Here is a 24,392-nt window from a genome sequence, read left to right as displayed (position 1 = left end):
CGGCGACCCGAGTTCGATTGCAGCTCACAGCCAACATCGGTGGCGAATGTCTGAACCAATTATGGACCTCCCCGAGATCGACTCGGCCTTGAATGAGTATTTAGTGCATTGTGTAAACATCACCATTGGAGAGACAAAGACAACCAGTTGTAGTGCTGGCCAACCACCTCTTCATGTTAAACAATATGTTTAACCCTTTCTGGCAATGAAACAGATGTCAGGATGTTAAAACACCAAACAGAATATTTTTTAAAGGAATCCTGTCTGCATTAACCACACGTACTTGTGGTGAACATGCCAACAAAAACATGCTCTGATAATATATGCATTGTCTTTGAAACTGATTAGTTCACACCAGAGATAGTTTTCTTTTGAGCCTAGTCTCAAAGTGTTCACCTCCTCATGTGCCGCTCCGGCCTTCATGGGTGCTCGCCAACGGTACTTACCCTGTCTGTTTCTTATAGCTGTATGGTTACATGGGGGACCTTTGTCTTTGTTCCGAAGCTCCGGTGGAGCTGGGGTCAGAGTTCATCCCATCATCTCTCCCGAGGTCAACACAATAAACTATTACTTTGGGCGGTCACCGTCAACTTCCCACTGCAAATTTAACGGTGGCCTGTGGAATTACTACTCCCGCCGTGGAAATGTGGAATTTCCAGCACTGGCTGGGTAGGCGTTTCGCGCCTGTGCTGACAAACTATCTGCGATGCGTTCTCTGGTGGCGTCACGTGTATTTGGGCATGATGTCCGACGTTTCGCTCCACGCCTTCGACCCCACATTGCGACCGCTCAGCATCTCCCTCCGCACACCCCGTGCAACCCCCCCCGGCAGCTTCCATTCCCTCCCCACCTTGGCCCCCTCCCTTCCTTCCTGCACCCCCTATGCCCCCCCCCCCCATTCTCAACAGCCGCATTATCAGCCCGCGCGCAGCTTGCGCGCTGAACACGCGCCAGTTGCGCCGTGCGCGTGCCACGTGGCGCTCTTATTGTGCTGCAGCGCAGCCTCCTACTCCTCTATCTACCGCGCTGCTGCTGCTGCTGAGAGAGATTACTCACGCGACAGTCCTCTCATCCGCAGTCACCCCAACTCGTCATCCCCACACTTAGCACAATGCAGCAGCATTACAACTACAACTCATTTGGTGGTGCTGCACAAGCACAATTAAATACAACTCCACGCGTTCGTCAAAAACAACACTGTGCCTTGAAAAAGAAAAACAATACATCGGTAACATTCTGCGATGAAGGACCATTGGTCAAAACGTCGCCTATTATGTATTTATTTTCATAGCATATGCAGGGGCAATGACCGAATGTCGCCTATTATATGTTCTCTTGTAAGGCCACACGGTGTTACTGACAATCATGTTGCGTTTTGTTTTTGTCACTCATGCTTGTGCACCACTTGCCAACGCAGCAGCATCGCCAAATCGTGTGCATGGGTAGCTTCGTCAGTCAATGGGGATTGGGCCGGATGCATCACGGCTGAACGGGATGACGGCCGAAAGACAAGACTGGTGATGGAATGGCAGCCCAAGGAGAGAACGCGCATGAGACGACGCCCACGTGCGGGAGTGAGATGGATCGTGCCATCTCAGCACCGCGTGCGACGCCCTGGGGAGGGAGCCCTCATCCGGCAATGGATTGGCAGAGCCACTGCGTAACATACGTGGAACCAGGCAAAGTCTTGACTGACTGTGATGTTTCCATCCTATCTGCCTATGTCAGCTGATATTTCCGACTCTCTGACTCTATGCCTGTCTCTTAGATCTCTCATGCTCACAGGCCCTTTGGATTGCACCCGTTGGGTTGCACTCCCTCGTCGGAGGCCGCTCTCCTTCTATCTTACAGTTACTTGCTAATTTCTCACATTAACATCACGAGCCCCGGCCACTTCTTTACGACCCTTGGGCTACACCCATTTCAAACCTTTAAAAAAAAGTCTGCCTCAGCAGCAGACCACGCTTTCCTACTTGATGAAGAACACTTCGATTTAAAGCTTTCGTGACTGCAGGGATTCATCTTCTTGGTTCTTTCACGTAGAAGGGAATAAAATAATATTATTTTATTACTTCCCTTCTACGTGACTTTACCGAAGAACACTTGTGTTGCGCCCGAAACGTCGTGTTTAATTTTATTTTATACCTACGTGACTTTAGCGAAAGAACCAACGAGTTTACGTGTAACGCAACACCTCCGCAGACTCAAACACGGCCACCGTCCACAGCAGTGAAGTTGGCGGTGGTGTCGTCTTTACAGAGCCTCTGCCGGGCTGCGTGTCGCCCGGCCCTCGGAGCGTGGAGACCGGCGAGGGCTGGTTGACGGGACGGCAGTGGGGGGGGGGGGGGTTGACAGACCCAGGTGGCTCGGGGCACCACGGTGACTAGGAGATGTTAACTACCTCGCATAGTACACAGGAGGTCGTGGGTTCGATACCGACCCTGACGCCTGTATATTTGAAGTTTCCATGTTTTTCTCCCGTTGGTCGGGTAGAATTTTCTCCGGTTCCTCTGTTTTTCCCCTCCACATTTAGAATCCGTGTGTTTAGACTATTTGGCAGCTGTAAATGTCCACACAAACCACTTCGTTTAGCGACCATTTGTCACCAGGTCGCCTCTGAAAAAGAGGAATACAGCTCAGTGGGTGTCACCTGGTAAAATAATTAAAATATTTAATTTTCGTTTTGGGCCGAGATTGCCGATGAGCACAGATACGAGTGACTGCCAAGTCACCCGCGTTGCGTTGTATCCGGAACAGTCCAGAACACCGCTGTTCTGCAAACTACTTTGGCACCCAGCCACATCCATCTCTCATTCCGTACACTTGGCCTTCTCTTGCGAATGATGACGTCACGGGATCTGTACCGTCCACCGTGGGTGAAGGAGACAGTGCGTGGGATTGTGGTTCATTCGGCACCGCAGGGGCAACCAGGGCTGCCGCCGGCTTCGAACCGTGAATCTCTGCAACGAGCGGCGAATGCAGCGCTACCGCTGGGTCGCGTCACTTACATCGCAGGATTGTGATGGAGACAGTTTTATCCAGCGGCGGATTGACGATGGTAACACACTGCACCGGGTACTCATTTTAGGCTGCGTCGACCTAGGCGAGATCCAGTAAACGGTTCAGATAATCATCACTGGTGATGGCCATGAGCGGGAATCGAACTCGGGTCGCCGGGTTGGGAGCACAGCGTACTAACAGCTGCACCACTGCTCCCCACTTGTTACACACGCATACCGCTATTTTAAACGAGCTACTATTCTCTTTTTTACCAGGTAAGGCCCACTGAGCTATGTAGCTCTTTTTCAGAAGGGACCTGGCCACTAATGACAGCTCAACAAAGTGGCTCATCACGTGGAAATGTAAAGCAGCCAAGGAATCTAAACACACGCTTACAAATGTGGAGGGAAAACCCACCACGGGGAGAACATGCAAACTCCAAATATACAGCAGGCATTGGGGTCGGGATCGAACCCGCGACCTCCTGCATACCAGGCGAGGGAGACAACATCTCGTCCCCATGGTGCCCCACAGATGGACCAACACGCAACAATGCTCGCTCACATCGCACGCACGCACACAGCTCTGTGCGAGTGCGTGCGCTCGTCTCGTGGTTTTCTGCACAGTATCGACTCGTCTACCGCAATCTAAAACAACATTTTTATTATAAAAAAACGAATCTGACGAGTGGTGTGTCAACAACGTACGCTTTTCCGGATGTGGTGGAAGATCTCTCAGACGTGGGTACGAATGTTGTGCCAAGTTTGTGGAGTGACATAAGAAGGCATCGCGAGGCGAACATCCACTTTTGGTTTACAGAAAGTTTGAAAGTGAAACGTTATTTTTTTGTCAGACGTTGCAACGACGGCTCCACACACTCTTGGCAGTGATTGGCCAATCTTTTACAATCATCCAGGGTTAGGCCCCTCGTACGCACCGTATAAGCACACCTCTCTTCTGATTTGTATTTGATTTTGTCATTCTCGTGACCCGGCAGATCTCTCTTGCAAATGAGACCCCGATATGCTGGTCTCTTTTGAGTTCTACACCGGGTTCAACAAAATGAACTTCAACCTTGGTTATCACATTGGTCCCATGCCGAACAGTCCCCGGGTTGTGCGTGTCCAAGTGTAATGTATGCGCGCGCACAACAGCACTTGCGATATCACCTCGCTACGGAGAAACATGCTCATAGAGACCCCCCCATTTGTCCCGAGCGTAGCCGCAGGAAAGTGGTCGCCGCTCTCTCGTGTTAACTTACGCCCCCGCACAGAGATCACGTGGCGTATCACGATCACGCACGCACGTGCTACAAAACATCCGATCCCAGCTGGTATTTTGAGTTAACAGGGTGCACACGTACCCGTGTGTAATGTTTTAATTTAGCATTTGACGAGGTCTGTATAAGCACAAACGCGAACATACCCAGCGATGATGCGTGAACGTTCTCGAGTGTGTTGCTGCAAGGCACAGTTAAACTTACCTGTTCGAGTGAACACGATGATAGAGTAGCAAACTTTCCCCGGGGTCTACGCGCGGTGCCATCGTAATAACGAGTCGATGTCTTCACACCCGTGCATGTACGTGAGCGTCAGTGTTCGCACACACGCTAAACGTACACGTGCTGGGGCATCTGCCTTTCTATGTTGTGTGAGTGTAGGAGTGGCCGTAACAGGTGCTCGCAAACAGCGCTTGCCCCAAAAGCCTGTGAAAGGTCACACACGGGGGATGTTTGTCTTTGAGTTGGAACAGTGGCACAGTGGTTCGCATTACGAATCCGGCAACCCAAGTTTGATTCCCGCTAACGGATACTTAAACCTATCCTGGGCCTACCCTAGGTCGACTCAGGCTTAAGAGAGTACCCGGTGTGGTGTATTAAACTTCAGCACTGAGTAGACAAAGGCAGCTCGGCTTGATGTCGGCCACCCAACCTCCGCTTGCACCATATTGGGTTTCATAGGTGCTCACTAACAGCACTTGCCCCAACATCCTGGTAAGCCTATATGGGGGATCTTTGTCCGAGTGTGTATGTGCGCTAGGTTGGGACTTGCCAACCTAACAGTCTGTTAGAGGCTGCACGTGAAAATCTTTGTCTGTGTGAGCTATTTCGTGATACTGCATTGGCAGTGGTACACAAGCACAAATAACAAAATAACTCAATACGTTCATCAAATAACACTGTGGTCCTAAGAGGAGGCGTCTATAATCGGTGACGTTTTGTTGCAAATCGCATCTTTGTCAAACGCCATGAAGAAGGGCCATTGCCCAAAACGTCGCCTAGGGCCACACACGGTGTTTAATCGACGAATGTGTTGAGCGTTTGTGGTTATTTGTGAGCTAGGTGAAGGCGAGGCAGAAGGCCCGGTACCCAAGGTTGGTAAACACCTCCAGCTTGTGGCTGCTACCAGCAGCAGATAGAACCTGTAGCAGACAAAGCAACAAAAAACAAAATCAAGGTTAATATTCATCGTCCAAACTGAATAGTGGACTCTGGTTGATAACCAGACCACCGGAGTACACGGGGCACCGCGCGCGGTAACCAGCGGCACCGCGCGCGGTAACCAGCGGCACCGCGCGCGGTAACCAGCGGCACCGCGCGCGGTAACCAGCGGCACCACCGCAACAGACGGCGCCACCGTCGCTCGGAGTCTCAATCGGCTGGAGACGGCGGCGACGACGACGGACCCCCCCGGTGCTCCCATCCCGGGCACGAGCGACGTGTACAATGCGTCCCATCGGACCACCGTGGGAGGAGGGCCTCCACCCCCACCGTAGGGTATACTTGGCCATACTTCACCACTGTCACGCGAAGAACCATTACTCCTGAGCGCAGAGCACGTAGAAAGGTGGCCCGGAAGTCAATTGAATCGAGCTCAGAGGTAGCTCCACAACATCTGCTTCCGCAAGCTCTTTCTCAAACATGAAGGAATGCGGCGGTCTACAAGCGATCTGCACGCCGCCACATCGTGTGACGTGAGGCCGATAACACAATCGGGACGAAATTGTGGAAGGGTTGAACGGAGAAATGACGCCACCTTGTTCTCGGAGGAGTTGTGGTTGACCTGGAGGGAGTAGACGGAGGGGGTGGAGACCGGGATGCGCGCGCGGACTTCCCCGTTCACCTGGCAGTGGTCGATGGAGTGGCCCGAACCAGCCGAGATGATCTGGGGGGGACACACATGGAATTTGACCGTACTGCAAATGGACCGGGGTCTTGCGTTGAGACTTTTTAACCTCAAAACAAAGTTGCCCAGGTATGTGTGTATATTGAACTTGTTTCGCATTGTACGTAGCCAACCATGCTAATCGGAGGTGCAAACCCTGCTAATTGGAGGTGCTTCCAAGTCAGACGAAATTTGCTAGCCGTCAAAGCAACGACGTAGAACACACGATTGCTCGGTACCCCCAACCCACCCCCGCCCCTCCCCCCGGCGTGTTCTCACCAGGTCCTGGTGAAACATGGCTGCATGGTGAGAGCCGTTGAGCGGGAAGACCGTGGTGGGGGTGAGCGAGCGCAGGTGCCACAGGCTGAGCGCGGGGCCCCCACCGCAGATCTTCACACGCACGTGCGCAGCGTCGGGGCAACGCACAAGCGACGAGGGAGTGGGGGACGGGGGTTCAGGAGGGAGTCGGGGGGGGTCAGAGACATACGGTAAGTCCTCGCTTAACGCTTTGGCGCTCACACGACGCGTTTTTGCTTTAATGCGGTTCTTCAATTAGGGAACACTTTTTGCACAACGCACATCTTCATAATGCAGAACGCGCACCGTTATAACATGGTTTCTGAGCGGTCGATGACAAACTACTTTCTTGAGCAGTGCGACTGAGCGGAGTGATGCGGTATGTGGAATGATACAGAACTGCTGCAGCGAATCCTCAGTTATCTGTCCCGCCATCTCACGGTGTGTGTGCGTACATTGTATCTCACCAAACTTTCTCGTTACTTTATTTATGGGGAAATTAATTTCGCTCAAAAGCGTGTTTCGCTTAATGCGGCACTTTTCAGGAATGCATCTACCGCGTTAAACAAGGAGTTGCTGTAGGTGCGTCATTCAGCAGCAGTAGCAGCAGTAGGGGGGTAAATATGACCGGCATGTCAGTATGAACGTTTTAACAAAGGGCACACTTTTAATGGACATAACTTGGAAGTAACGTCAAGAGCGATCTTGTTTTGATAGGTGGTCCCGCACTAACAAGGCAGAGTACTCAGGCGATGGCGCTGAGAGTTCCATGAACCCAGGGCAGATGCTTGACCCCCCGGTTCCACTTGGGGCGGTATCACTCTCGCAGTTTCAAATTTCTTAATGTGGCCAATAACGGTGAATTATGTGATGACCACTTGAAATGAGTGGGGTTTCAAGTAACTCACCCTTGTTAGCCATGGAAATGAATCAATTTCTCTCTATTACTATGGGAACCTCATTTGCCAGTAAAAATATGATAATTGTTTTTTTACCCTTCTATCTGGCAACAAAACTGACACCTTTTTACAAGGAGTCATGTTTGCATAGACCGCAATACCTGCAGTCATAATACAAACAAAAGACACAACTCTGATAATGTGCACTGTCCTTGAAGTTGATTGGTCCACACCCGAGACAGCTTTCCTTAGAGCCTAGTCTCACATGGGTTGGACCAGATGACGCCAAAAGGCGCACAACTCAAACCCCCCGGTTCCACTTGGGGCGGTATCACTCTCGCAGTTTCAAATTTCTTAATGTGGCCAATAACGGTGAATTATGTGATGACCACTTGAAATGAGTGGGGTTTCAAGTAACTCACCCTTGTTAGCCATGGAAATGAATCAATTTCTGTTAACAAATCGCTACCTTGGGTAGTAACCACAAGAAAGTCTCGATAACGAATGACGCTCACATAATACAGATGCCCCCTTCTGGTTGTAGCTGGATGTCAGACTTTGCAATAGCCGGGGGGATCTTGCGGGGCAAGGGTGACGATGCATGTATTATTGTCCTTTCCCCGCACCTCCGATTATCAAGGTTGGCTACATACGGTGCGAAAGAAGTTTAACATAAATGTATGGCCATGACAAATCAGTGACCTTCGTAACAGGTGCTCGCTAACTCTCCCCAACATTAACAAATGATTTGGCGATGCTTCTGTGTTGACAGTGGTGCCCGAGAACAAATATAACAAACAAAAACACCTCATCGCATTTGTCAACAACACTGTTCTAAAAATTTAATGTGTATAAAGGGTGACTGTTTTCGCCAACGGATCTTCTTCACAGCATGTGCCAGAGGCCAGAGGGGCGAGTCATTGGTGTTGAAGGTGTGGGTGAAGGCGGCATGGGTAACGGTGTAGCTGATGGCCACGTTGGTTGCGGTAAAAGTAAAATTAAACAAAATAAAATTAATTAGAATTTTATTTTTTTACCAGGTAAGACCCACTGAGCTGTATAGCTCTTTTTCAGAAGCGACCTGGCCGCAAATGATAGCTCAACGAAGTGGCTCATCACGTGGAAATTTACAGCAACCAAACTCTACAAGCATGATTCTAAATGTAGAGTGAAAAACCGGATAGAAAATCCACGTGACCACGAGGAGAAAATGTAAACTCCATATATACAACAGGCGTCACAGGGTCGGGATCCAACCCACGACCTCCTGTATAATAGGCGAGGTAGTCAACATCTCACAGCGACGGTGCCAATGTTGGTTGTGACGACAGTGCGAGGTGCCAGCGGCGTTGCTCTTACCATCCAATCGGAGTCCGTGGCCAAGCAACCAATCCACTTTCCAAACTCAGGCCGGGCACATTCCTGTCCAGATGTGAAATACGTGTTAGAAACGTGTCATTGTCATCGATTGCACACGATCGCCGCCATCATCCGTGGTCATCGCGCAACCACCATAAATCGCGATCACAGACGAGGCCGTGTGCCGCCCCCTCTGACCTGGTACTTGAAGATTTCCACGCACTGCACCAGGTTTCCGGTCCGGACATCTGCAAAGGTTGAGGTCATGGACCTATTAAGAATTTGACAGTGTTCTTCTCGTTGTGGCGAAATATCCAAAAACATGTCATTTTCTTGTGGTAGCATGTGTCAAGCCATGTCATTACTAATAGCAAAACTGGGGTTGGGCGGGGGAGCGGAGGTGCAGTGGTTAGCACATTGCGCTATGAACCCGGTGGCGGCCAGTTTTATCTGGACTCATTCATCAACCCGCATTGACCAGCGAGGTAAAGTATGCTCAGACAACCCCCATGGACAACGCGGCATGGGGAGGCCCTTCTGGACAAGAGTCATCCAACTCTCTCATCATCAACCCTGCCGCTTGCTCTCATAGTTGAAGCTGGCGAGCACATACAAGTGGGAGGCAACGTTTGATGTTGCTGCACTGCCCTCTGCTGCCCAAACCTAACACCTGCTGCACATGGCGGTCACCCATCCAGGTGCTATCGAGGCTCAAACCGCTGAGCTTGAGGTCGGATGAGACCGGATGCATTCCAGCTGATTTTGGTCGCCTTGTTTTTTCCTAGTGGCACAGCCTATTTCTCAGCCCACCCCAGTGACCACCTCCCTCACCAATCCCCCCCCCCCCTCGGGCGCCGGCTCCTCCTCTTACCCCAGTGCCTCACGGTGCCGTCTTCCCCGCCGGAGAGCACCTCGCTCACGTGGTCCCGGAGCGCCAGGCAGTGCACGTAGTCCGTGTGGCCCTCCAGGAAGAGCTGCTCTCACACGCAAAGACAACCACCCCCCCGCCCCGATAGACGTGAACAGACTGGTGGGGAAGGTGCTGTTATCCAGGAGCACCGATGAAGGCCGATGAAGGCCAACAAAGCACATGAGCGGGGTGGGTGGCTTGCACTACGCCGCACTAGTCACTGCATTGCGCGCTTTCAGACACGCTTCCTTCCGATATTAGGAAGCCACTGGAGCTATGCACTTTGAAATCTTGATTGCAAACTAATTTCTTTAGAACTGCTTTGTTTGTTGTCCTTCTCCCGCATTTCCAATTACCGTGGGAGGCTACGTACTGCGCGAAAGAAGTTCAACATCGAACTCGGGTCGTCGTGTTCGTAGCCCGATATACTGACTGCGAGGCTACCACTCAGTTTAACACGTAGGCTACCACTACGCCCCCACCCCTACACACACACACGGCATAATGCATCGTCTTATTTTCCTAAAAAATGCGCTCAGCATAAACATAACATTTCTGCATGCAAGGGATCCCCATATAAACCGATATATAGTATATACAACAAAGACAAAGATCCCCCTCATAGTCTGTAACAGACTGTTGGGGCAAGTGCTGTGAGCGAGCACCTGTGAAAGCCGTCACGGCACATGAGGGGGTGGGTGGCCAGCACCACGCCCGGCCGCCTTTGTCTCCCTAATGCCAATGTTTTTTACACATCGCACTCGATGCTCAATTGAAGTCAAGCTAGGAGAGGCCCAGCACCGGTTGAAATATATCCGCAGTCACTGTTATTGGCAGTGAGCAGGAATCGAACTCGGGTCGCCAGGTTCAGTAGCCCAGCGCTAACCGCTACAGTACCGCTCCCCACTATGTATAGTATATAAACACACACGCATATTTTTATTTTACTCAGTGAAAGCTCACAGAGCCTCACGGCTTATTCTAAGACTTCACGGAATTTGGAGAATTCCTTGTATTTTTTGTGCACGTGGGAAGAAACGTAATGGCAAGAAAGTCGAGAACATATAAATTCTAAAAGCAGAGCGCGTTAGTAACTTAACCACCACAGTCAAACGCCAAAGCTCTTAGTTACCGAGCCCTCAAGTCTGAAATACAAATAATAACCCATTAATTCTTGAAGTAAAAAATCTCTTCCCAGCTGACAAGCCTACAACTAGTTTCTTGGGCTGCCAAGTTTGGAATGGCTGCTCACCTTCAACAACAACCATGCACTTGCGTGGGCGTGCTCTGGCATGGCTGCTTACCTTACATGTGCCAGACTCGAGATCCATGTTGTACACGTTGCAGTCCCCACAGCCCAGGTACAGCGAGTTGTCCTGCAGCAGACCACGAACAAAAGCAGAATGAGGGAGTTGTCAGGATCGGTGGAGCTTGCGCTCGCGAGATCCGCAGTTAAAGCTCTGCTCTGGCTCACCACCACGACCTCATTAGCGTTGGAAGTCGCATGCATTGTGTCTCTCGTTCAAATGCCTCAGCATCTCGATGCACCTCGCGTCGCATCTCACCTCAATCATTCCAATGCCCAGATGTAGTTTTGCAGAACTCCTCTTATTCTATTATCAGCAAATTTACTCCACGTATCCCAGACATAAAATCAGTGGATAGGTGCAGATAATAGGATGAATTTCCTGCGCAACTCCGCCTTCCGTGAAAAAATAGCAGAGGACCACAGATAATAGGACCGCGACTGTGGATATTGTACGTATCATTTCTTTCGCACAGTACGTAGCCAACCACACTCATCGCAAGTGCTGCCTCAGTGCAGCACAAAGCCGATGCAGCACCGGCCTGCAAGTGGGCATGTGTCTGCCCGTAGCGGACGATGTTGCAATTTGTTATTACATTACGTTTTTATTTGACAATTTACACAATGGCCTACTCTCTTTAAATATTCGAATAACATGACGGGACCCTGAACGTCCACTGTGAAGCAGGAGGAATAATCATTGTTAACACCCCCCCCCCCCCCCCCCCCCATGATCGACATACCACCCTGGAAGCTTTCACCCAGCAGTGCACTGACACAAAGATGAAAATTTTGATCATGAAGAGATGAACCCTTTCCCGTTCCTAGATGACTGCACGTTGCAGGATGGGTACTGTTCACCGCCGTATCTCGCAATGCACAAGCGGTTCAGCGTTAATTTTATTTAGCGACACGCAGCGCCGCTGTTTTTAAAAACACTGCACTCACCACAGAGAAGCGTAGCGACACGGTCGCACTCTATGACAGCTGCACCAAACATTGCCACATGCCCTCCCGCATGGCCTTGTGGGAGCTTCGGTAACAATAAAGTTATTTTATTTTAGTTTTCCTTCTGGTTCCGGAATGGAATGGGAAGAAAAACTGAACGGGAACGGGTTAATCAGTGACAAGACAAAGGGGGCGATGGTTGCCTTGCCTTCTCATTCAGCAGAAGAGCGTTGATCTCAGGTACGTCCACTCCCATCCTGCCAACACCGAAGGCAAACGATGGTCACTTTTGCTTGTGACATTTTTCTTTTTCAGAAAAATAAAACGTGCCATTGAGAGTCCATTGCCGATATCTCAAGCTCGACTCGCATATTTGTAGAAAGAAGAAAGCCGCTGATGCTCAGCACATTGTCAACACTGGACATTTATGGCATTTTACAGTTTTATTTCTCAAATTCAGCGGACAATTCCTTGCCGCCAAAACATTAATCTGGATCCGGGTTTCTAATTTTGCAAAGACGACGTTTATTCCAGGCAAAGAAGAAAGGTTAGTGATTAATTTTATAATTGCAGATATATATATTTTAACACTGCGATTTTAGATAGGAGCGGTGGCACGCTAGCTAGCAGACTGCGCAATGAAACTGGTGTTCCAAGTTCGATTTCTGGCCACGGCTAACATCAGTGATGAGCGATATCTGAACCGGTCCTAAGATTCTGCCGATCCACACTGACCAGCATAGTGAAGTATGGTCAAACACACCCATGACCAATAAGAGATGGGTGGACCTTCATACAACAGTGGAACGATATAAGAGGTGTCAATTATTTAATATAAATTATTTGACATGAATACACCAACACATATCTGTGGATTAATATTGGTGCACTAAAAACAGCCCAGTATATATACTCTTTGTTTTTTTCGGTAAAGTCACGTAGGTAAAAAATAAAAGAAATGAAAACAACTAAAATAGATCACGACGTTTCGGGCGCAACACAAGCGTCCGTCATCAGGTGGGAAAGCGTGGCCTGCTGCAGTTTTTTACCTACGTGACTTTACCGAAAAAAACAAAGAGTACGATTCCTTGCAGTCACGATATAGTAGAGAGCGTACTTTAACGTAGTTCACAATGTTCAACTTTTTGAGATGCAATTTAAATAATTTATGGGCTTCACCCATCCCAAACCTTTACAACTCCTTACTTTAGCAGCGCTCCCACCATATATTCGCAGCAGCTCTCCTGCGATATGTCTCACCTGATGACGAGTGCTTGTGTTGCAATCGAAACGTCGTGATATTGTTTATTATTTGTTCTATCTACATGGCTTTACCGAAAGACCTAAAGATTATGCAATATATACAATTATTATAAATTACCATGCAGTTTTATTGGGAATCTGTCAACTCAGCCTAAACTAGTTTAAAGGCAAGCAAGATGACGGCTTGGCCAATCACCCATCACATTTAATGTAAATATTTTAGCTTTCAATTGAAGTTAAGTTTCAGTTTTAAATGTTTCAATGCATACCATATGTACATGATTTAACTAGTCATTAATCAATTTACATCAATGTTATACTTCTTTATCCTTTAAATGATAACTATTTAAGTAGAGCAGATGGCCATTTGAAGTAGCCCTGTGACATTCACTCCCGCGGGCGATTGTGGAATGTTCTGCGAGTGATCCGAGTGGGAGGTACTTTGTCTCATAATGATAATACAACCGTGTGGTTTTATATTTGTCGCGCTACCATCGCTTGTGCAAACTGCAAAAGCTGAGGAACCACAGACGAGCTGGATGGCAGCTAGGTGATGAGTCAATGCCAACAACTGTCTGAGCTCTGTTGTCCTCTATATATTAAGATGTTTCAGCTAATTAACGAACAGTTTATACATGTTGGAAGAAACCGGAGCACCCAGAAGGAACCTCACATGTGCGAGGACGCAACAGTCGATCCCCATACATATGAACAGATGGCGATATCTGTGAATTTGCTTAAATGCATTTTGCTGGGGAGCCAGGGTACAAAATCATAATCTTCCAGTTATACTGGAGGAATCCGATGAGCGATAAAGCTATTTTTCAAGATGTCAATGACCACGGAAAGGGCATTCGGCAACATTTGTGCGATCCACCAACCCTCGCTGCCTCCACGGCACTGGGATTCAGCCTCCACTGATACCGATAGCATAACCTGGATAAAACCAGGAAAAAGGCAACCAAATGAAATACGTGTTTAGTGGATGTAAGGCTTACTTGTAAGGTGGTTGCTTTGACCACACCTCCTTTGCGGTCTGCAACATAATCACCATCATCGTCACTTGCACATCAAAACGCTGCCTTTCAGCGGCTACTTTAAATACTGATAGTCATTTAATCCCTAAGAACCTCAGCCTCAAGACCTTTGTATGGAAGATTATTGCTTGCAATGTGAAGAATGTTGGGCAAAAAAACTTTGAGTTTATAGAGAAAAACAAACTACACATGCGAGGACGCTCCAACTCTGTGGAAATTAAACAACGTTTACAGGGGTGGCAGACTTAAGAAAGCAGTACAGCAACATCAACTGCTGTACTGTACATTTTATGATACCGTATATGATTCCCGTCTCCAGCAACCCGCACTGACCAGCGAGGTGAAGTTTAGTCAGATAACCCCCCACGAGCCTCCCAGCATAGGGAGGCCCTCATGTATGTTTGCTGAACTTCTTTCGCACCGTACGTAGCCAATGGTGCTAATAGGAGGTGCGGGGGAAGGACAACAAACTAAACACAAACAGCAGTTCTAAAGAAATTAGTTTTCAATCAAGATTTGAAAGTGCATAGCTCCAGTGGCTTCCTAATATCGGAAGAGCCTTTAGATGACCGCAGAAGAGCATTGAAACATGTGGGTATGATCAGCAGGGTAAGACTTGTTCAACGCTGCCCAGTCACTAGATGCTATTGGCAAGGGGAACTCCATGTAGACTATGGGGCCCTGTTCATACAAGGTGTGCTTATATCCAGCTTTTGATCTAGCTTCAGACCCTTACCTTCTTAATCAAGTCGCTCCAGTTCCAGGCCTTCACCAATCCATTGCCGGCACTTATGAGCAGCCGATCCGTAGAAACGAGGCTGTACACTGGACTCTCATGTGCTGCCATTATGCACACACACACACACCACAGGCACTTAGTTACACATGCTTGTACAGAGAGCTGTAAAGAATTCATTAGCACCTGCAAAGAACACATGCAATTAGAAAATATACGCAGGTTACCAGCATCATTCTAACTGCTAAGAAAATCAAGTGGGCTTGGGAAAGACACGTTGCAAGACGGGATGATGGCCGATGGTCAAGAATAGTCAGTTCTCCTATAACGCGGGAGTTACGTTCCTGAAAAACACCGCGTTATTTAAAAATCGGGTTATAATAAATAAGATATAACATAGGGTAAAGCACAGTCCGCGATAACACGTGAGATGCGTACGCAGGTTTAACAGAGACTGGGGCGCGAAGGGAGCATCTAGAAACATCCAGCAGCATCCCGCCTTGTGGGATGCTACTCTGAGGCAGCCGCTTCCTACTTGCGTGACATAGTTTTGTTCAGTCAACCGCGTTATAGGCAATTCACATCCGCGTTATAAAAAATGTGTTCCCTAATACATCAATCGTGTTATATATCCGATTCTCATTATGAAAATAACACGCATTATATTATCGGCGAACTGACTGTAATGATGGAGTGGCAGCCTAGAGATGCAACGTGTCTGAGGGGACACCCACGGAGGAGATACAGCAAAGGGTCAGCTTGCGTGCGGGCACGAGGTGCATTATTACATTGCAGGATCGTAAGAGATGGTAACTGGCGAAACGTCGTGCTCAGATTGTAAATGTTGTGGCTTGGCTCTCCAACACACCGGCGTGCTGTACTAGTGACGAATTGGCACGTTCTGTTCACGTGACAACCCTTACTAGTTGGCTGTGTCAGGTGGTGGCGGGTTTTAACAACACATTTACATATTTTCGCGATCTAACCCAAAAAACCTCTATTATGGATGATATTGGTCGCGAAACACTACGTGTTAAACAACGTGCTTACTCAAACATTATGTTACACACACACAGGCAAGAAAAGCTTAAGGAACAGGATTTGTACAGGTACGAGCAAATGCACCGATGCGTGGCATCGATGATGGTAAGACACGAGAGTTTGTGTGCTGTTAACACTAGGAGCCTTGACAATACCTGTGAAGGTGTATATGGGTTTTCGACTCTCCTCCGTGGCATCCAAACCAAGCGCCAAGCTAAGACTGCAGAAGAGTAAGAGAATGCGTTTAATTTTCTTCTTAAACAACCCAGTACCATTGTAGACCACTGCATTGTACAAAACAACTAGTTCTAACAGAAATAACAAAAACACGCGTGTTAATATTGGTGCACAAGAATAAACCACAAGCATACACCGACACTGCAATTCTCGTTGCGGCTTATACTTGCAGTCCGCAACTATAAATCTGTTAAAATCCCTGTTGTCTCTTCTTTCAGGATGGACCACTGCCCAAACACAACCAAGTACAAATAATTGTACATGACAACACAGGTGAACATACAATTTAGATATAACATTTGAACGTGACCACATCTCATATTTATTTCTCGATCCTGGACTTAGCCAGGGGCAGGGAGTCCACAGCACGTAAGGTGGGGGAAGGCAGTTCCAGACAGTAGGGGTAGCAGATGGTGAGCAAAATGGCAGAAATTATTGCATTACTTAACAAGGTACGAATTTAAACTGATAAACCTTATAGGAGTGTAATGAGTATAGTAATAACTTGTAATCTAATCGTGTCGATACACTTTTTAACAATACGACTCAAAAAGTGTATACTTTATTGAATCAATGAGAAACAATACATACATTATGAATGTACATCTCGGTAGGCATGGGCTTAATAGTTAATGTATAAAAACGTATTTCATACACTGTCTCTTTATTTACAACTACTACTACTCAAGGCTAGAATGGAGTTTAGACAGCTGCAGCCGGAGGGAATGAGTTGGGGGGACGGGATAAGTGTACATATGGGGGTACATACCGTAAATGAACAATGTCAAGACTTTTGATAAAATCACCCCGAATGCACCCGATCTCGAAAGCTAACCAGGCGTTGAGCCTGGCCAGTGTTTGTATGCGGAACCATCATGCATCTCGCAGGTGTTAAGTTTGGGCCGCAGAGGGCAGTGCAGCACAATGTATTGTTGCAAATGAACTGGTGAGGTACATGTAGTCGAACAACCGGCCATACGGCAGTGGGTTAACGCAGGGGCTGTACATGTGTAGAGGAGTAAAATGGGGACGTGACGTCAGGTGTGCCGTTCAGTGCGATGACGTCACGTCTCCTAGGGTATTTAAGGGATACCCCGTGACGTAAGCGGGGTCACTGTAGGAACGGGGATAGTAAACAAGGTGAAGAGGGAACCAGGGGTAGAGAGAGGAATCGAGTCGTGAGTCTGGGGAGAAGCCGGTGGTAGCCGTAGAGGTGCTTCTCTCTCCGTTCGGTGGAGTCGGCAGAGTCCACGATCCGACACGAGAGAGAGAGACCAGAGCTAGCCGGCTGGGACCCGACTCAGAGTAGGATCCCTAGCCCCTGGGAGTTGTGTACCCTGCTGTGTAGTATTGATAAGTGTTAATAAACCCTGGCGGAAGCCCCTAATTTACCTCCGTCTCCGAGTACGTCCGTCGGAACTTCTCTACACATGTATATCTTAAACAATTCTGCCAGAAGAAGTAGGTACAGGTGAAGGGTACAGACATTCCACACGGACCCAGAACTCACTGAGTGCGGATCTCTCGGCCGTTGGAGATCAGCCTTTCCGACAGTGTTGATATGTCCCCACTAAAACACATCTTTTCAAACAAAAGCTTTCTCATAACTATCTTTGATCCTCGCTGGCCCTTAATTTGCACACATCTCTTCATAAATGGAAAATTAAAGACACGTCATGCAACCCACACTATGGACCGCATAGTAAACTACTGTGGCCTGCGCTCCGTCCACGGAGGTGGAACGGCACGAGGATGAACTCTCTGCTGAAGCCGTCTCGCAGTGACTCGCTGACCCCGGCAATGGCATCGAGCTGCTGAACACATCGCTGCTGCTGCTGCCGCCGTCACACGCAAGATCAGACTTTGCCATCGCTTTATCTTTGTCCTATTCATGCACGGCGCCTTGAGACTTTGTGAAAGGCGCCTCATACTGTGTGCAACAGTCAAGCAAGCGCATTTTGACTCAAGTACCTTAAACAATGCGAATTTAACCCTGCTGAAGCTTGGAGAGCTGAATAGAGTTCAAAAGAACTCACGAACAAATAACGAAAGTCTCAACACAGAAGAACATCCCTGGGTTTGACCTTCCACGAAGCTCACAGCCCACCCTAAATCGCATCCGCACAAACCACGGCAGATGCCGATACTTTTGATGCAAAAATAGAAAACTACAAACTCTCCAGCGTGCGATTGGTCGTCGTCCAGAGCGAATATTACAACACGTCACGACGCAATCAATGCCCGAGCCACAGATGCGAAGGGGACGTGACCGCGATACACAAACTCCGCCGATTCTGATGCGGTTATCCGGCGTGAGCACCTGCAAGTTAAACTGTCGTTGTTGCTCTGCATCGACACCTCGACACCAGGAGTGCGGAGGAAGAGAGACGCAGCCAAACACACAAATCGGTCGGTCACTCGGGCTGCACCTGAACACCGCGACGCGTCCGTAGCTGTTCCCCGCCGCGAGGTGTCTCCCGCACGGCGAGAAGCTCTGCGAGAACACGGTCATGTGCAGCATCTCCAGCGTGTGCTGGATGTCGGCCTGTGGGCAGGCGGGCACAGCACCAACGCATCAAATGGGCTGCTTTGACGCAAAGACCGTACAGACCCCCCCCCCCCACTAACCTCGGCCACAGCAGCGGTGTGGGCGCGAGGCAGCCCGGCTCGGTCAACTAGTCGAGGCCCTTCACACTGCCAGAGGAGAGGCCCCGCCGGGGCATCTCGGGCGTTCGATACGGAATTGTCGGTCAATGTGTGAATTGCACGGGGGATTCATTTAAAGCGCGACTTTGTAGAGAAGTAAACGAAATGTGGCCGCTCTGTGCGGCTGCTGGACGGGAGCGAATTCGTGGGAACGCGCGCGGGTCGTCTCACGCCGGCACCCACCGCGGTGGCAGCCATCGTGGAAGCGGCTCGCGGAGGATGCCGGGAAACTCGGGAAACTCAGCGGAGAACCGCGCACGTCGTGCTCAGCAGCGCCGGGCGGGAGACGTGGGGACTGGGAGACGTGGGGGGGAGGGAGACGTGGGGGGGAGGGAGACGTGGAGACTGGGGTGGGAGATCGGGGAGGGAGACGTGGGGGGGGAGGGAGACGTGGGGGGGAGGGAGACGTGGAGACTGGGGTGGGAGATCGGGGAGGGAGACGTGGGGGGGAGGGAGACGTGGGGGGAGGGAGACGTGGAGACTGGGGTGGGAGATCGGGGAGGGAGACGTGGGGGGGAGGGAGACGTGGGGGGGAGGGAGACGTGGGGGGGAGGGAGACGTGGAGACTGGGGTGGGAGATCGGGGAGGGAGACGTGGGGGGGAGGGAGACGTGGGGGGGAGGGAGACGTGGGGACTAGGGTGGGAGACGTGGGGGGGGAGGGAGACGTGGAGACTGGGGTGGGAGATCGGGGAGGGAGACGTGGGGGGGAGGGAGACGTGGGGGGGAGGGAGACGTGGGGGGGAGGGAGACGTGGGGACTGGGAGACGTGGGAGGGAGGGAGACGTGGAGACTGGGGTGGGAGATCGGGGAGGGAGACGTGGGGGGGAGGGAGACGTGGGGGGGAGGGAGACGTGGGGGGGAGGGAGACGTGGGGGGGAGGGAGACGTGGGGACTAGGGTGGGAGACGTGGGGGGGGAGGGAGACGTGGAGACTGGGGTGGGAGATCGGGGAGGGAGACGTGGAGACTGGGAGACGTGGGGGGGAGGGAGACGTGGGGGGGAGGGAGACGTGGGGGGGAGGGAGACGTGGGGGGAGGGAGACGTGGAGACTGGGAGACGTGGAGACTGGGAGACGTGGGGGGAGGGAGACGTGGGGGGGAGGGAGACGTGGGGGGGAGGGAGACGTGGAGACTGGGGTGGGAGATCGGGGAGGGAGACGTGGGGGGGAGGGAGACGTGGGGGGGAGGGAGACGTGGGGACTGGGGTGGGAGATCGGGGAGGGAGACGTGGGGGGGAGGGAGACGTGGGGGGGAGGGAGACGTGGGGACTAGGGTGGGAGACGTGGGGGGGGAGGGAGACGTGGAGACTGGGGTGGGAGATCGGGGAGGGAGACGTGGGGGGGAGGGAGACGTGGGGGGGAGGGAGACGTGGGGGGGAGGGAGACGTGGGGACTGGGAGACGTGGGGGGGAGGGAGACGTGGAGACTGGGGTGGGAGATCGGGGAGGGAGACGTGGGGGGGAGGGAGACGTGGGGGGGAGGGAGACGTGGGGGGGAGGGAGACGTGGGGACTAGGGTGGGAGACGTGGGGGGGGAGGGAGACGTGGAGACTGGGGTGGGAGATCGGGGAGGGAGACGTGGAGACTGGGAGACGTGGGGGGGAGGGAGACGTGGGGGGGAGGGAGACGTGGGGGGGAGGGAGACGTGGGGGGAGAGAGACGTGGAGACTGGGAGACGTGGAGACTGGGAGACGTGGGGGGAGGGAGACGTGGGGGGGAGGGAGACGTGGGGGGGAGGGAGACGTGGAGACTGGGGTGGGAGATCGGGGAGGGAGACGTGGGGGGGAGGGAGACGTGGGGACTGGGGTGGGAGACGTGGGGGGGAGGGAGACGTGGAGACTGGGGTGGGAGATCGGGGAGGGAGACGTGGAGACTGGGAGACGTGGGGGGGAGGGAGATGTGGGGGGGAGGGAGACGTGGGGGGAGGGAGACGTGGGGGGAGGGAGACGTGGAGACTGGGAGACGTGGAGACTGGGAGACGTGGGGGGAGGGAGACGTGGGGGGGAGGGAGACGTGGGGGGGAGGGAGACGTGGGGGGGAGGGAGACGTGGGGGGGAGGGAGACGTGGGGGGGAGGGAGACGTGGGGACTGGGAGACGTGGGGACTGAGAGACGTGGAGACTGGGAAACGTGGGGGGAGGGAGACGTGGGGGGGAGGGAGACGTGGGGTTTGAGGGAGACGTGGGGGGGAGGGAGACGTGGGGGGAGGGAGACGTGGGGGGGAGGGAGACGTGGAGACTGGGAAACGTGGGGGGAGGGAGACGTGGGGGGGAGGGAGACGTGGGGGGAGGGAGACGTGGGGGGGAGGGAGACGTGGGGGGAGGGAGACGTGGGGGGGAGGGAGACGTGGAGACTTTGAGACGTGGGGGGAGGGAGACGTGGAGACTGGGAGACGTGGGGGAGGGAGACGTGGAGACTGGGAGACGTGGGGGGAGGGAGACGTGGGGGGAAGGGAGACGTGGGGGGGAGGGAGACGTGGGGGGGAGGGAGACGTGGGGACTGGGAGACGTGGAGACTGGGAGACGTGGGGAGGGAGACGTGGGGGGGAGGGAGACGTGGGGGGGAGGGAGACGTGGGGGGAGGGAGACGTGGGGGGGAGGGAGACGTGGGGACTGGAAGACTGGGAGACGTGGGGGGAGGGAGACTGGGAGACGTGGGGGGGAGGGAGACGTGGGGGGAGGGAGACGTGGAGACTGGGAGACGTGGAGACTGGGAGACGTGGGGGGAGGGAGACTGGGAGACGTGGGGGGCGGGAGACGTGGAGACGTGGGGGGCGGGGAGGGAGACGTGTTTAATTTGTTGTCCCTACCCCCGCGCACCTCCGATTAGAACAGTTTGCTACGTACGGTGCGAAAGAAGTTCAACATACATGCGTATAGACCGGGATGAGACACCGAGAGACTTTGAGACCGGGATGGGAGACTTCCAGTCACCAAATAAACTAGAGAAGCAACAATGAACGTACATCACTTACAACTCCATCCGTCCCACTGCCTTCTGGGGCTGAATCGTTTCAGCAGAAATGGTTCAGCACAAGCGACATTCTCGAACCGTTTCGACAGGCAGAGTCACAGCAGCAGTCAGCCCCGCTCCTGCCGGATGTTGTTTGTTTAAATCCATTGATGGATGCATGAAGCCCTCCCCACGCTGTGGTGCTTTGATTGACCATACTTCACCATGTTGGTCAGTGGGGGTGGGTGAAAGACGGAGGAGTGCGGAGGAGGGTTGGCCAGGACTAGTTCGGGTATCACTCGCCACTGATGTTTGCCTGGCCGGAAATCAAACTGAAGTGGGAGGATTATTTATACCACGGTGCACTAACCACTGCGCCACCACTCGTCGACCCCCCCACCCCATCTGACTCTCGGCGCGTTTTTAATAAATAAATAAACTCTAAGCTCTATGGGAGTCGTGCAATAGCCACAGCAGTGTACATCATGAAAGGATTGTATTCTTGTGATCTCCCTTCACCTGTCCTCCCTCCCCTGCCATCACCCCGTGTTCCTAAGATTGTAATCTAGACCCTAATTAAGAGTGCTGAGTGAGCCACGCTGGCAATGAGCGTCTTTCTGTGTCGCAGAGCCCAGCCCCAAGGTCTTAGGATCCCATTGCTCAGCCGATAATCTTTTAAAGCGAGAGTGACGGTATGCGCGCAGCCCTGTAATTTCTTTCTCACGCCACTGCTGATGGAAGAGCCCCCCTCTACAAGGTGCTCGCTCTAGAGAGGCTGTGTCCTCCCTCGTCCGCGCTGGCCACGGATGTTAGCCGCGGCCTCAGGAATCAAATGGAAAAGAAGTGGGCGCCACGGTGGCGAGATGTTAACTACCTCGCCTGGTATGTAGGAGGTCGTGGGTTCGTTCCTGACGCCTGTATATTTGGAGTTATTACTCATATATTTGGAGTTGCTATTACTAAACTAAACATTATTTATATTTTAGCAGGCAGGGCCCACTGAGCTATATAGTTCTCTTTCAGAAGCGACCTGGCCACGAATGATATCCCAATGAGGTGGCTTATCATGTGGAAATTATAGCAGCCAAATACTCGAGACGTATGATGTTGATTATAAATGTGGAGGGAAAACCAGAGGACCTGGATACAAATCTAGGCGACCACGGGGAGAACATGCAAAATCTAAATCTACAACAGGCGTTACACTCGGGATCAAACCCGATATCTCCTGTTTACCAGGCGAGGTAGCTAACATCTCGCCACCGAAATTGTCCTTTGAAAAATCAACGTTTTAAATCCAAAACTCAATCCTAAGACACGCAACAGGTGACTTCTCTTTTCTAGAGAGCAAGAAGCGTGACAGCTGTTTATCAATCTGCCTTCTGTGGCCGAGTTCGACTCCCCAAGCCAGAGCGTGCGATCCTGTCCGCGTGGCCTCGGCCCGTCTCGGTGTTTTGTGGGACAGGTTGATACGAAAGAGCCGGGGCCACCAGTTGCATTCCACTACCAGGCCACGACCCGAGTTCACAGAAGGCTCAACACACGCAAATGTTAGTATATTGTAACTTTATATGAAAAATGTAAGCAAACACTAACAGAAACCCAACTCATAATAGCAAGTAATACTAACAAAACACTTTCAAGGCAGTTAAGGCAACATTTCAGTGTTTGTAACGTTAGTGCCAGGTGGCTCCGCGGCAGAGTGAGTAACGCGCCATTGGGAAGTTACGAGTTCAAATCACTGGTTGCGGGTTGACCTCGTCCATCATTCTCCCGGGGTTGATAAAGTTAGTACCACTTTGTCTGGAAGTAAATAATGGTTATCCTATTGATAGTCTAATCCGTGTCACAGAAATGCGGAGTTTGCACCTGTGGCTCAGGGCTGTCAACGGGAGAAGGGCACCGCCTCAGTACTCATTTGAGCAGGAAAGCGATTTGACTTCACGACATTCCCTGTGGATCCCGAGCCAATGTGTATCAGGGTAGTGTGTGAGAGGTCAACCAGGTCCGTGTCGTTCTTATTGAGATTTGTGAATTTAAAACTAAAATTATAAACCATTTTTTTATTTTACCGGGTAAGGCCCACTGAGCTACATAGCTATTTTTCAGAAGCGACCTGGCCACAAATTATAGCTCAACGAAGTGGGCTTATCACGTGGACAATTTTAGCAGCCATTTACTCTTAACGCCCGTCATTTCTCAATGTGGAGGGAAAACCCGGAGAAAAATCCACGCGACCACGGGGAGAGAGAGAACACGAAATTCCAAACACACAACTCACGACATCCTGTCTATCAGGCGAGGAAGATAACATCTCGCCCCGCGAAGCCCCTTGATTCCACACACACTGCCCAGAGCTCAGGACCGAACCCAGCCCCGTAGAGGCTCTCTACATCTACTGGACGCTGTGGTGATGATGGGCATGGTGGTGATGGTGTTGCGGTTAGTGATGGTTGTGGTACTGATGGTGCTGGTAGTGATGCTGGTAGTAGTGGATGCCGTGAAAATGGCAATGGTTATGGTGCTACGTGATGTGCGTGA

The 24,392-nt window shown here is 51.3% G+C and overlaps 1 protein-coding gene across 1 annotated transcript; it reads right to left on the bottom strand.

The window, feature by feature from the left end:
- Window positions 1-3,648: 3,648 nt before the first annotated feature.
- Window positions 3,649-19,187, bottom strand: THOC6 (THO complex subunit 6). The gene is made up of 13 exons (XM_078873908.1): window positions 19,087-19,187; window positions 18,627-18,742; window positions 16,116-16,180; window positions 14,920-15,023; window positions 14,145-14,182; window positions 12,092-12,140; window positions 10,934-11,005; window positions 9,591-9,693; window positions 8,918-8,967; window positions 8,720-8,782; window positions 6,444-6,554; window positions 6,036-6,164; window positions 3,649-5,421 (listed from the first exon to the last, which is right to left on the bottom strand). Exons 1-13 carry the CDS (start codon window positions 19,099-19,101, stop codon window positions 5,338-5,340), a joined length of 999 nt encoding a protein of 332 aa, XP_078730034.1. The 5' UTR covers window positions 19,102-19,187; the 3' UTR covers window positions 3,649-5,337.
- Between the last annotated feature and the right edge of the window lie 5,205 nt (window positions 19,188-24,392).

The sequence above is a fragment of the Lampetra fluviatilis genome, chromosome 37 (genome assembly GCF_964198595.1).
Source record: "Lampetra fluviatilis chromosome 37, kcLamFluv1.1, whole genome shotgun sequence".
NCBI lineage: Eukaryota > Metazoa > Chordata > Hyperoartia > Petromyzontiformes > Petromyzontidae > Lampetra > Lampetra fluviatilis.
Note: the sequence above shows the minus strand (reverse complement) of the source record. Positions and strands in the feature narration are given on the sequence as shown.

Excerpts from the sequence above, each read along its gene's own strand:
- THOC6 (XM_078873908.1), bottom strand. Across the intron at positions 14,183-14,919 it reads GGAGCGACTTGATTAAGAAG|ACCGCAAAGGAGGTGTGGTC; the intron begins GTAAGGGTCTGA and ends ATTATGTTGCAG. Across the intron at positions 9,694-10,933 it reads TCGAGTCTGGCACATGTAAG|CTCTTCCTGGAGGGCCACAC; the intron begins GTAAGCAGCCAT and ends GTGTGAGAGCAG.